The sequence below is a fragment of the Onychostoma macrolepis genome, chromosome 05 (assembly GCF_012432095.1).
Source record: "Onychostoma macrolepis isolate SWU-2019 chromosome 05, ASM1243209v1, whole genome shotgun sequence".
NCBI lineage: Eukaryota > Metazoa > Chordata > Actinopteri > Cypriniformes > Cyprinidae > Onychostoma > Onychostoma macrolepis.
Window position 1 is genome coordinate 27,699,964 of NC_081159.1, and position 13,979 is coordinate 27,713,942.

A 13,979-nucleotide genomic window follows, 5' to 3' on the forward strand; every position below is an offset into this window, starting at 1 on the left:
TCAGGAAAACTCTCCGCTCCGGTAGATGGCGGCAGTGCGCGTGGTGAAGGACGAGAACACAGGGAACCTGTAACCGCATACAGGCATCATGGAAGCGCTCGTACGCAGAGTGTTTATTGCCCACCTGTCAGGGACGGGAAAGAGCAGGTAACTGTATCATGTTATTTTGCGCTTTTGTGAATGAATCTAAATTGCATTAGACCTAAGGAGGCTAACGCTAACAACTACACGCTTCATTATCCTGGCGAACCCGTCCAGTTCAAGACAAGTAGCGACGGATGTTGAGACCTAACGTTAACGTTAGTTGATCCGGACTTTGGTTGATCTCAGAGCCCCTGGTTACACAAATATAACTGACTTTAGAGAGTTGCGTCAGGTCAAGTAATTAATGTCAATGTCAATGTCCTTTCTTACGTTAGAAGAACCCTTCTAACAAGTTGTTGGCCCATGTGATTTCTTGTCTTTTACTATGAGGCCCAGTTACTATAATAATACAAGTTGTGACTGCTACATATATGTCTGCATTAGCGGGGCGAATTTCAAGAATTGATTCATTCATTCATTTTCATTAGTAACTTAATATTTAATTACTGCAAATTTGCAAATGGCGACATTCTTTGTCAAATATTCAATTTCAAAATGGAGACACCTAACGTTACAAATGTAGGCGTTTGTTATGTCAGGGTTCCTTCGCGGTTTGGAAAAGTATGGAATTTGATTTATTTCCAGGTCTGGAAAAGTATGGAAAAAAGAAAGCAGAGTATGAAAAAATATTTTCACTTCCAGACTTTGGCCTCCGTTTATTTTTATTTTTATTTAATAATTATTATTATTATTATTTTATAATAGAATATTAAGTATTTAATGAAAATAAGTTTATCATGCAAGAAGTGTGTTTTCATGGCAGTTGTTTAGTGATTCTTTAGTGATTGTCAAACACGACTGAATGAATTCAAGGTTTCTCGTCATATTCTTAGTACTGTATGGCATAACCTTCGAGGACCATTGCAAAAATAAAATGCATACAGACTTTTATGTGTGCACAAGAAACCATTAAACTTAAAAAAAACAAACAAAACAAAAAAAAAACTTAAAGCTTATAGAACAACTTTAGCAGTGTGGTGTCTTGGCCATCAGAGAATATGCGGGTTTTTACAATGCCAGTATTTTTTATAGACCCTTGAACTTGGCAAATAGGACAGTGCACACAGCTGTATCATGCCATCAGCCTGTTTCGTGTCATTGTTTTTCTGCTGCAGAGGATGTGCTAAATTGGACATTAGGCCTTGATATTATAGGTACTACCATAAGGAAAGCCAAATTTTGAGCAAGTAGATCTCTATTAATTCATGTGCATCCATGCTCCCACTTTATTCATAGTAAGATGGCTGTGATGCACAAAGGAAATAGGTTATATGAAACTAGAAATTGTAATGCGTAAGAATACGAAAAATTCCCAGGAACATGTAAATAGTTTCTTGAGGGCACAAAAAAGTTTCTTGTGTGCATGCAAAAGTCACTTTGTATATACTAAATATAGCTGCAAGCAGCGATTACCGGGGTTCAAGCACTTTAAGGCCTTTATTGAATCTAAGCTGTTAAGATCTTGGCCAACCTGAAATTTTGGGCTGATATCACAAGCATATCTACGACGAAGAATATTGTAACACACACATACATACAGTGAAATGAAAGGGTTAAAGTATAATAATACATAATAAGCATACTTACACACACACAGACATGCAAACACATTTGATTGTAGATATAGAGAATGTAACAAAATGCTTACTGCAAGTCTTTATAACAATTTTCAGGTCTCACTGTAATCATGATGTGGTTTAATTTGCAAAATGTGATGCATCAATGTAAATGAAGTGGGAAACTTTGACTAAATGTGATTTTTAAATGTAAAAATTATTTTAAACTATCTGAATATCAATACCTTAGGGGGCTTTCACACTAGCACTTTTGGTGCGCACCCGGGTTCGATTGACGTCAGAGTTCGGTTTGTTTGGATGTGAACGCTGTCTTCCGAACTCAGGTGCGCACCCACGAACCGTACCTGAGTCCGCTTAAAAAAGGTGGTCTGGGGTTCAGTTCATGTGAACTCCGATACAGTTCGCTGCTGATGTGAACGCAATCGTACCAAATCACGGAAGTGAACCGCTATTAATGATGTATTATTTGATACAAATTATTGTTTGTTAGGGCTGTCACAAAAAAAGTGAATTTCGAATATTCGTCGAATTTAAAATAAAGATTTTTATTTTAAATTCGGTAATATTAGGTGTGCGTCAGTCAGCGCCTTATCTGGCATACAAGATGCCATGATGATGTAGTTGTCATTGCATTTTAATGCTTTTTTTAGCCTATCCAGATGAGCCCACTAGATGCGGCGCTGCTCATTCAAAATATTGCCGATACCGATTTCAGCTGTTTCCGATTTTCTTTCTAAGAACTATAATTGACAACATATACAAACAAAAATCTATGCAAATTTCAATGCAAAAATTATCATAATAAAAGAAATGATTAAACATTACAATTCCCCCAATCTGGACTGAGTTACAGATTTTCTCTCACTTAAACAACTCTCAAAATAAAGTGCTCTGTGACTGGAAAGAGGAAGAAATAGTTAACTTAAAATGAGTTACTGTATGTAACAAAACAGATGTCATTTCCCACCATGTTTATAAATGGTAATTTTTTCCCCCTGACCTTATTAAATGTCATCTTTCACATGAAATTCTTACTTTGTTTCAATTAATTCAGTTAGCATAATGAGAAACTGTTTGTTTCTGAGTTGTTACCATTCAAATGAAATTAGTATTTAACAAACTATCTTTCCTCTGCTGAGGAAACAGAAGCTGCATCTGAAGTGGCATTAGATGCATTTACACAGACAGTTTGATGAAGCTGAGGTGCCATAAATGCATTTACACTGCAATGCATAAATAGTTTTATAAGATTAATGTTTTACATATTTTTTTAAACTTACAAATAAATGTTGAAAAAATGCAATGATACTTTTAAACATGACTAAACCACCAGTAGGTGGCGTCAAGTGTCTGTTTTAATGAGTGAGTCATTTATTCATTCATTCAACCGATTCATTCAGCAAAGTGACTGTCCTTATGAATGGGACACTGAATCATTGACTCACTCGATTAGTTCAAAAACGTGGATTCATTCAGTAACGAAACACCGCTGTGTGTTGCTCAGAGACACACAACAGTTCTGCTGTGGCTTTGATTGGAACTATTTCCGTCAGTGAAATTGAGCAAAAACAGTCAATATTTTGTCTAAACTCTAAGACACTTCATTTTATTTTCTTGTTTATTGAAATACTATTGTATAAAATCAGTGTCACATTGCAATCATGTTGATATTGATATTCGGGGGAAACATCATGGCCATATAATGTTGCTTATCTAAGTCATATTTTGTAAATATTTTATGTTTTTTTTTCTACCGCAGTATGCATCTGTAAATTTGAGTTACTTTGTGTGTGCTGTCTCTCTCACACACTCACTCTGGCTGTGCACGACATAAATACATTATCAGTGAGGAGCGTCTCGCTGCAGCCCACAAGATCCAGGAGGCGTGGTTGGATCCAGATCTAACTCCTCCCACCTTGCATATACCTAAACCTACCCATCTCCACCCCCTGACCCCTAAACCTACCAATCTCCACCCCCTAGATGTGGATCCAACCACGCCCCCTGGATCTTGTGGGCTGCAGCGAGCCCTACTTGTTATCAGTCGCTGTTTACACTGAATGCAATTAAAATTAGAATCATTCTCACGTGAAACGATGTGTTTACACATGACTGTGACTGTGCGAGTGGCTGTGACGTCTATGCCTGCACACCGCTAGCAATAAAAGGATTCGGCTCGGAATCGGCAAGACGTAAGACTGATCGGTCATGCGGAAAATCGGCTGATTACGATCTCTGGCCGGTCAATCGGTGCATCTCTATGTATGCATACATGATGCTTTTTGTTTCTAATTGTTTAAGCAACATAATTAATTATATATGGTTTATAAAAATTTTTTTAAACATTATGAACTTTTTTCAAAGATAGTCGTATTTTTTTACTGCTTTGAAGAAACATGCATTAGTAATATTTTGCTCTGCTCCCTCTTGTGGCCTAAAGAGAGAAACCAAAAGCTTTTTTCCCCCAACAGAAATGATGCCTTTTAAATTTGAATATTGCATATATTTTAGTACAAAATTCGAATTTAGTTTTTCAGCCAATTTGACAGCCCTAGTTTGTGTGTTTCACTCACTTTCCTGACAAGCATGACTGACACGCTCCAAGCAGAGAGCTCTGTCTCATTTCTGTTCGCCTTCAGCCGGCAACCTCCCAGTCTCCATCTTGAAACCAACGCGGAAGTGACTTAAACTGCAATTCATCGACTGGCCACTAGAGACTGGCTCTTCATGACAACTGTGAGGGGGGTGAATTTTTTTTATAACTCACCCGTTTAAATTATATTAAGCCTTAAAGTTCTGCATAATTAAGGGCGTGGCCGCTTGAGTGACAGGTGGATTGCCGTTGCTGTCACCCACGTCGTGCTAGGTGGGCGTGGTTTCAGCAACTAGCTCCACCCACGTCCCGCATTTTTGCCCATTTTCGATTATCCAGGAGTGACGCACTGCCAAGATGGCGAAACCTACGGGTGACGTCACAGACACTACGTCCATTTTCTTTTTTTACAGTCTATGGACCCACTTTTGGGGGGCGAGACGTTTATTTTAAAAGATGTCAGACGTGCATGAAAGCTGTTGACACTTCTGTCAGATGCAGTTTAAGAAGTAAATACTTCCTGAGAAAAACTCGCTGTCCCGATTCAGTATCTGCGGTCAGAAGATGTTGACAGGTTGTCAGTCATTATTCTATCGTTATTTTCGTAACTTATGAAATAAACAGTCCCGCACCTCAGAAAAGCGAACCATCCTGTCCTGTCAGATGTTATATAGTGTTCTTAGCGCGCACTCTTCTATAGCACGTGTGAACGCGGCGCCACACTGTATATCACTTCACTAAAGAACAGAAACTACGAGCATGCAACGCGTGAAATAAATTTACAGTACAAATAAATCACATAGCCTAAATGGTACTTGGCCTAAATGGCATGTGTTAGCTGGGAAGGATTTGCATGAAGTTATGATACTCATTCTATTCAGAAGCAGTTTCCACGTTTCATTAACAATTCATGTTAGTATTGTATATTCATCATGGTAACTGTTGTTTCCATAACCCAAAAAGCCTTACCTTATAGGCTGTTTATTCAGTATTGGTCATATTTTTAACAGTCTTAAATTAATTTTTGTGAAATAAATTTGCTTTATTTATTTTTTATTATATTATATATAGGCCTATATAAATTCCTTGACTGAACTGGCAGGGTGTTTTGGGTCATTGTCCTGATGCAATATGAAGCACTTCCCAATGAATCTGGTGGCATTTTCTTGAATATTGGTAGGCAAGATGGTTTTGTACCCTTCCAAATTCATTCTGCTACTGTCATCATACATTAAGTCATCAGTGAAGTTGAGAGGGTCTGTTCCAGAGGCAGCCATGCATGCCCATACCATGACACCACCTCCACCATGCTTTACAGATGAGGCTGTATGCTTGGGATCATTGCAGTTCCCTTTTTTTTTCTCCATGTTTGCTTTCCCATCACTTAGATAAAGGTTCATCTTTGTCTCATCGGTCTGTAAACACAGTTCCAAAACTCTTCTGGCTCACCTTTGTGCTTTTTTGCAAACTTTAATCTTGCCTTTCTATTTTTGGTGCTGGTCAGAGGTTTGCATCTTGCTGTGTAGCATCTGTAATTCTGTGTCAAAGTCTCCTGAGGACAGATTGTCAGAGCATCACCCCAGCTTTCTGGAAGTTGTTGGTGGTTTTACAGACACATCTTTTAGGGTTCATTTTCACAGCTTTTATGATTTGTCTGTAATCAACTGTTGTTTTCTCAGCTGATCAGGTCGTTGTTGGTTGCTGGTGGTTTCCAAACTCTTGATTTCTCCATGCCCTTTGTTTTTGCTAGAGCTCTAATTGACTTACTCTTTTCTTTTAGCATCCAAACTGCTTGCTTTTCTCTCAAAGTCAGCTCCCTCATCTTCATCCTGGTTTGTGTGTGTCATCATCAAATGCAAGATTCAGAATGCAGAAGTAATGGATATGACTGATACGACATTACCTGCTTTTAATATCTGAAGAATTAATGCAACAGGACACAGCTGATCACTTAGAAAGACCTGTGAGGCAACTGTTCCAATACTTATGCTCACATCAGATAGAGGGATGAATCTCTAAAAGTGCTGAACTTCCTAGCTGGTAAAACATCTATGTGTTGAATCACCCAATCATAAAATGTGACATTCTGTAGTTTTGTCTCATATTCATCTTTTAATCATATTTGTAGATGTCTTGACTCCACAGCCAACAGAGCAATTTTGTCTGTACTGTTCCAATACTTTGGAGGGCACTGTATATGCCTACATGCTTGCATTCACTTTATTTGTTTAATCCAAATACAAAATACAGAGAGATATACCGTATACCGCAAATCAGCCAAAAAATACAGAGACATGAATTTTTGCTCATATTGCCCAGCCCTAGTCTAGGAGTTATGAGCGGTTTTGCGTTTTTGATCGCTGTAGCGCCCCCCATAGGCTGATTGGGGCGAATCTTTGCGTCTGAGTAGCAAGCCAGCCTACTACCATTTGACCAAGTTCCAGCTCTCTAGGCCTTACGGTTTGGTCTGCACGATCAGTTAATTAAATATTGTCTGAAAATCTAATGAGAGGTTTGGAAATTTGAGTCTGCAAAAGTATGGAATTTTGAAATGGAAAATGTGTAGGAACCCTGTTATGTAGTTCTCAAATTTTTTTAACAATGATGTGAATTGTCTTGTATGCAGTTTCCTGCAGCACGGTGTTGTCGGTCTCAGATGGAGTCATCAGAGGTTATTTTCAAAAGGTCAGTCACGTTTACTAAATATTTTATTTTATTAGTATTTTCACCAACAACAACAACAACAAAAAATGGTTTTAAGCCAGTTATTTCTATTTTTTGCTGTAGTGTGTCAGTAGAAAATATCAGTTTACATTTCCAAACATTGCTTTTGCCATTAATAATGATCATCCAGTGTGACTAGTATGCACATGGAGTCTGACAACAGAAATCTGATCTCACCCATCATCCAGTCTGTAGACTAAATCCAGAAGAATCGTGGCAACATCTCCAAGATGCTTTAGGACTGGATAATGGTGAGATCAGATCTCTGTTGCAAGACTCTTTGTGTGTAGAAAAATCTCACTGGATTATTACAATTGATGGCAAAAGGAATGTTTGGAAATGTAAACTATTTCCTAATGACACACTACAGCAAAAAACAGAAAAGTAACGCATACCGTGTTACAATAATTCACTATATTTATAGTTATTTGCACATAATGAAACCTGGCAGGAGTGCTTTTGTTTGAACAATGACCTATTTATGTATATTTGCAATTGATCTATAAACACCATACATACAGTGGGGCAAAAAGGTATTTAGTCAGCCACCAATTGTGCAAGTTCTCCCACTTAAAAAGATGAGAGAGGCCTGTAATTTTCATCATAGGTATACCTCAACTATGAGAGACAAAATGAGGGAAAAAAAATCCAGAAAATCACATTGTAGGATTTTTAAAGAATGAATTGGTAAATTCCTCGGTAAAATAAGTATTTGGTCACCTACAAACAAGCAAGATTTCTGGCTCTCACAGACCTGTAACTTCTTCTTTAAGAGGCTCCTCTGTCCTCCACTCGTTACCTGTATTAATGGCATCTGTTTGAACTCGTTATCAGTATGAAAGACACCTGTCCACAACCTCAAACAGTCCAACTCCAAACTCCACCATGGCCAAGACCAAAGAGCTGTCAAAGGACACCAGAAACAAAATTGTAGACCTGCACCAGGCTGGGAAGACTGAATCTGCAATAGGTAAGCAGCTTGGTGTGAAGAAATCAACTGTGGGAGCAATTATTAGAAAATGGAAGACATACAAGACCACTGATAATCTCCCTCGATCTGGGGCTCCACGCAAGATCTCACCCCGTGGGGTCAAAATGATCACACGAACTGTGAGCAAAAATCCCAGAACCACACGGGGGGACCTAGTGAATGACCTGCAGAGAGCTGGGACCAAAGTAACAAAGGCTACCATCAGTAACACACTGCGCCGCCAGGGACTCAAATCCTGCAGTGCCAGACGTGTCCCCCTGCTTAAGCCAGTACATGTCCGGGCCCGTCTGAAGTTTGCTAGAGAGCATTTGGATGATCCAGAAGAGGATTGGGAGAATCAGATGAAACCAAAATAGAACTTTTTGGTAAAAACTCAACTTGTCGTGTTTGGAGGAGAAAGAATGCTGAGTTGCATCCAAAGAACACCATACCTACTGTGAAGCATGGGGGTGGAAACATCATGCTTTGGGGCTGTTTTTCTGCAAAGGGACCAAGACGACTGGTCCGTGTAAACGAAAGAATGAATGGGGCCATATATCGTGAGATTTTGAGTGAAAACCTCCTTCCATCAGCAAGGGCATTAAAGATGAAACGTGGCTGGGTCTTTCAGCATGACAATGATCCCAAACACACCGCCCGGGCAACGAAAGAGTGGCTTCGTAAGAAGTATTTCAAGGTCCTGGAGTGGCCTAGCCAGTCTCCAGATCTCAACTCCATCGAAAATCTTTGGAGTCCGTGTTGCCCAGCGACAGCCCCAAAACATTACTGCTCTAGAGGAGATCTGCATGGAGGAATGGGCCAAAATACCAGCAACAGTGTGTGAAAACCTTGTGAAGACTTACAGAAAACGTTTGACCTCTGTCATTGCCAACAAAGGGTATATAACAAAGTATTGAGATGAAATTTTGTTATTGACCAAATACTTATTTTCCACCATAATTTGCAAATAAATTCTTTAAAAATCCTACAATGTGATTTTCAGGATTTTTTTTTTCTCATTTTGTCTCTCATAGTTGAGGTATACCTATGATGAAAATTACAGGCCTCTCTCATCTTTTTAAGTGGGAGAACTTGCACAATTGGTGGCTGACTAAATACTTTTTTGCCCCACTGTAAATTGACTGTCACAAACATCTAATAGACACATTTAATGTAGTATTTTTTTTTTCTTAGGTTTTCCTGGGCTACAGGCCCGTATACGACCCCTTCCTCTTCTTTTAGCTGCAGGTGGGGGTTATGTAGGATATGATCAATATGGGCGATACAAAGATCGGCAGCTGGAGAAACTTGGCATTGAAGTGCCACCGCGGATTGCCAGTGAAATTCAGGTAAGGTCAATCTCAAAATATTGCATTATTTGAGTGTAAAATTTCCAGACAAATTAACACAAGGTCCTATTGCAAAACATTGCCATTGCAAATGCATTGTCTTCTACATCCACCACTTATTTTCCCACAGTCTAATTTCAGCACAGTAGGTTGTATGCCATGAACTATACAAAATTTAAGTTTCCTGATTCTGTGAAAAATGATATCAGATCAATCAAATTTGTTCCAAAACACTGAGACCATTTTTGTACTGGTATAGTTTAGGGCTGGACAATAATTCAATATTAATATATTCAATAACGATGATATGCTTTTTAAACACATTTCCGATATTTCGATATATATTACCAGCGTTTCCCATACATTGATTTATTTGTTTCATTTGACTTCGTTGAATAAACTTGAGCACTACACGTTTCAAAAACAAAATGTGGCGCGGGTGTTTTATATTAATTTATCTCTGAAGGGAACCGACTGTCTTCAGAAAAGTTTCGATGACATTTTAATTTAATCTGATAAAGTAGTGTTCATGAGCGGAGCTGCTTTGTTTACAGCTATTATCGGAGAAACCGCTAGTTCTACTGCTCTCAAAGCGCCTCCTGCTGGCAGAGAATCAGATTGCATTTTCAATAATAAGCCAGCCTTCAGCAACATGCTTTTGTTGTTGCTCAGTTGCTTAACTCAGAGCACTTTTCATACTCTTTATCCTGGCTGAAGCACATTTGTTTCAATCTATAAGAATAATCAGCCTACACTACCATTCAAAAGTTTTTGAACAGTACGATTTTTAATGTTTTTTTTTTTTTAGGAATTCTTTTCTGCTCACCAAGCCTGCATTTATTTGATCCAAAGTACAGCAAAAACAGTAACATTTTGAAATACTTTTACTATTTAAAATAACTGCTTTCTATTTGAATATATTTTAAAATGTAAATTATTCCTGTGACCAAAGCTACATTTTCAGCATCATTACTCCAGTCTTCAGTGTCACTTGATCCTTCAGAAGTCGTTCTAATATGCTGATTTGCAGATGATCAATGTTTAAAACAGTTGAGTACATATTTTTCAGGATTCTTTGATGAATAGAAAAATTGAAAGATCAGCATTTATCTGAAATAAACAGTTTTTGTAACATACGCTGTTCCATTCAAAAGCTTGGAGTCAGTATAATTTTTATTTTTTTGGAAAGAAATGATAGAAATTAATACTTTTATTTAGTAAGGATGCTTTAAATTGAACAAACATGATGATAAAGACATTTATAATGTTACAAAAGATTTCTATTTCAGATAAATCCTGTTCTTCTGAACTTTGTTCATCAAAGAAACCTGAAGAAATTCTACTTGGCTGTCTTCAACATAATAATAATAAATGTTTTTTGAGTAGCAAATCAGAATATTAGAATGATTTCTGAAGGATCATATGACTGGAGTAATCATGCTAAAATTCAGCTTTGAAATCACAAATTTTCTATTTTCAATAGAAAACAGTTTTAAATGGTAAAAATATTTCAAAATGTTACTGTTTTTGCTGTAAAGCAGAAGAGAATTCTTTAGAAAACATAAAAAATCTTACTGTTCAAAAACGTTTGACTGGTAGTATGTTAAAGACAAAAAAATATAAAGATAAAAGTTAAAGATATTAATATTAATAAGGTGAGTCTGAGTTTATTTGACAGTGATTTCACATTTCTTGTTTGTATGAAGGCTAAATACAAATAAAGGTGAACATTAATTTATTTGTGCCTTTTTTTTCTAAAATATTATATAGTTTTATAGGAGGATAGATTTAATTTTTCATAAGTTTGTAGGTACAGACATCTGTTGTGTGCATTCTTGGCAGTTTTTATGAGGCTTTTTTTAATAGTGTTCATATCGATATTGGAATTATATCGTATCGACCGAAATGAAGAAATATATTGTGATTTTGGCCAGATCGTCCAGCCCTAGTATAATTACATTGGGACACTGATGGTATTACTGTGTTAGATGTCTTCAATGTCTCTGGATACTGAGATACTTTTTGGAGCCCATGTTCAAAAGTGTGTGTGTGTGAGTACATGCTAGTCTTTTGTACAGTATTATTAAGAATGAGGATTTATGCGTATGCTTACAGAGATATATACATATACATACAGTCATGGCTAAAAATATCGGCACCCTTTGTAAATATGCTCATAGAAGGCCGCAATGTTAATCCTTTTGATATTTTATTAAAAAAATTCACAAAAATCTAACCTTTCATTGGATAATAAGAATTTAAAATGGGGGGAAATATCATTATGAAATAAATGTTTTTCTCAAATACACGTTGGACACAATTATTGGCACCTCTAGAAATTCTTATGAGTGAAACGTCTCTGAAGTATATTCCCATTCATATTCACAATTTTGAGCATTCCAGGGTGATTATGACCATGAAATTATCCAGCCATGGCTTCCTGTTTCACAGAAATATGAATAGGAGGGAAAACAAAGCCCAAATTCCCTTAATCATCCATCACAATGAGAAAAACCAAAGAATATATTTCTGATGTGCAGCAAAAGATAATTGAGCTTCACAAATTAGTGGAGTGGCTTTAAGAAAAGAGCTAGAGCAGTGAAAATTCCCATTTCCACCATCAGGGCAATAATTAAGAATTTCCAATCAACATAAAATGTTACGAAACTGCCTGGAAGAGGACGTGTGTCTATATTGTCCCAATGCATGGTGAGAAGGAGAGTTTGAGTGGCTAAAGACTCTCCAAGGACCACAGCTGGAGAATTGCTGAAAATAGTTGAGTCTCGGGGTCAGAAAACTTTTTTTTTAAAATTGTCAAACAGCACCTACATCACCACATGTTGTTTGGGAGGGTTTCAAGAAAAATTCTCCTCGCTCATCCAAAAACAAACTCCAGCATATTCAGTTATTAGACACGACTGGAACTTCAAATGGGACTGTCTTCTATGGTCAGATGAAACTAAAAAATGAGCTTTTTAGCAGCAAACACTCAAGATGGATTTGGTGAACACAGGGATAAAAAGTACCCCATGTGTACAATGAAATATATTGTTGTATTTTTGATGTTGTGGGCCTATATTTCTGCTGGAGGTCCTGGGCATCTTGTTTAGACACATGACATCAAGGTTTCTATCAAATACCAACAGATAAAAAAATCAATAAGAGACTGACTCTGTTAGAAATCTTATAATGGGCCATGTTTGGATCTTCCAACTTCCAACAATAATCCAAACACAAACCTCAAAAACAACACAAAAATGGGTCACTGAGCACAAAACCAAGCTTCTGCTGGTCATTCCGGTCCTCTGACCTGAACCCTATAGAAAATGAGTGGTGAACTGAAGAGAAGAAGCACCAACATGGAGCTGGGAATCTAAAGGGTCTGGAGTGATTCAGGATGAAGGAATGGTCTCTGATCTCTTGTCAGGTGTTCTCTAACCTCATCAGGCATTATAGGAGAAAATTTAGAGCTGTTAAACTGGAAAATGGAGGTTTCAAAAAGTATTGAATAAAATGGTGCCATTAATTGTGGCCAATGTGTATTAGAGAAAAACATTTATTTCATAATGATATTTCCCCCCATTTTAAATTCTTATTATCCAATGATAGGTTAGATTTTTGTGATTTTTTTTTTTTAAATAATTAATTTTCACAGCCTCCTTTGATCATATTTACCAAGGGTGCCAATAGTTTTGGCCATGACTGTATATATTCAGATACAGTCAGGTCCATATAAATTTGGACACAGGCACAATTTGTATTATTTTAGATGCTGACCAAAACAGATTCAAGTTACAGTTATATAATGGATGTGGTTTAATATGTACCTTTTTCAAGGGACCATAAGCAATTGGACAATTGACCGTTCGCAAAGAGCTTGATTGACAGGCAATCTGACCAATCAGAATGCGGTATATTATGTGCCGCCGCACATCTTGCCCGACAGCTACGGCCTGTCTTGGTCTCCATAGAAATCCATGTTAAAACGGGGTAAAAAAGATAGACTGAATTGAAACTTTTTCAATATAACTCTATATAAAAATGTGCAGAGGGTTAAGCTGTGCTGTTGTTGACTGGCACAGTAATGGTAATAAGCTATGGAATTCCTTTAAATACTTGATTTGCGTACCAGAAAATCTGTCATGTCAGGCGCTGTATGCATGACTTGCAGCGCCTAAATTAAATACTGAGTGTTAAATAATAAAATAATTTTAAAACGTGTGCTCTTATCATTCTGTGGACAAAATCTCGTGAACTTTGCCCCGATCGGGAGCTTTATATGCACATGTGCGCTCCTCTGTTTTCAATGCAGCTAAAATGGCGTCGCTTCATGTCGTCTTCCCACTCAGGAAACTATGACTGGTCCTTTACTGCAAAAAGACGGTCACTGTGACACTCTAAAGTGATGATACTATGGCTATAGATCATAATGTTATTTGTGATACTATTAAAAGCATTTTCAAAGGTTTCATGTTATATTGTCTGCTCGTAAAATGTGTAAATACTCATGCCCAGTAGCTGCAGCTGTATCCCTCCTAGCCTTAATCACAAAACAGACAGAAGAGCAGATATGGTGGACTTAAACTTGAAAAATGGTGTTCTTAGGTTGAAATAAAATACTT

The 13,979-nt window shown here is 37.4% G+C and overlaps 1 protein-coding gene across 3 annotated transcripts in view; it reads left to right on the plus strand.

Moving 5' to 3' along the window:
• pisd (phosphatidylserine decarboxylase) overlaps positions 1-13,979 on the plus strand; it is a 36,642-nt gene continuing 22,663 nt past the window's right edge. Inside the window, exons 1-3 of one of the 3 annotated variants that reach the window (XM_058775523.1) lie at positions 1-147; positions 6,941-6,999; positions 9,203-9,357. In XM_058775523.1, coding sequence (XP_058631506.1) covers positions 89-147; positions 6,941-6,999; positions 9,203-9,357 — 273 coding nt within the window. In that variant the 5' untranslated portion in view covers positions 1-88. Of the gene's footprint in view, positions 148-6,940; positions 7,000-9,202; positions 9,358-13,979 lie in introns of those variants that run through there. The other 2 variants (XM_058775524.1, XM_058775522.1) reach the window with 2 other exon arrangements.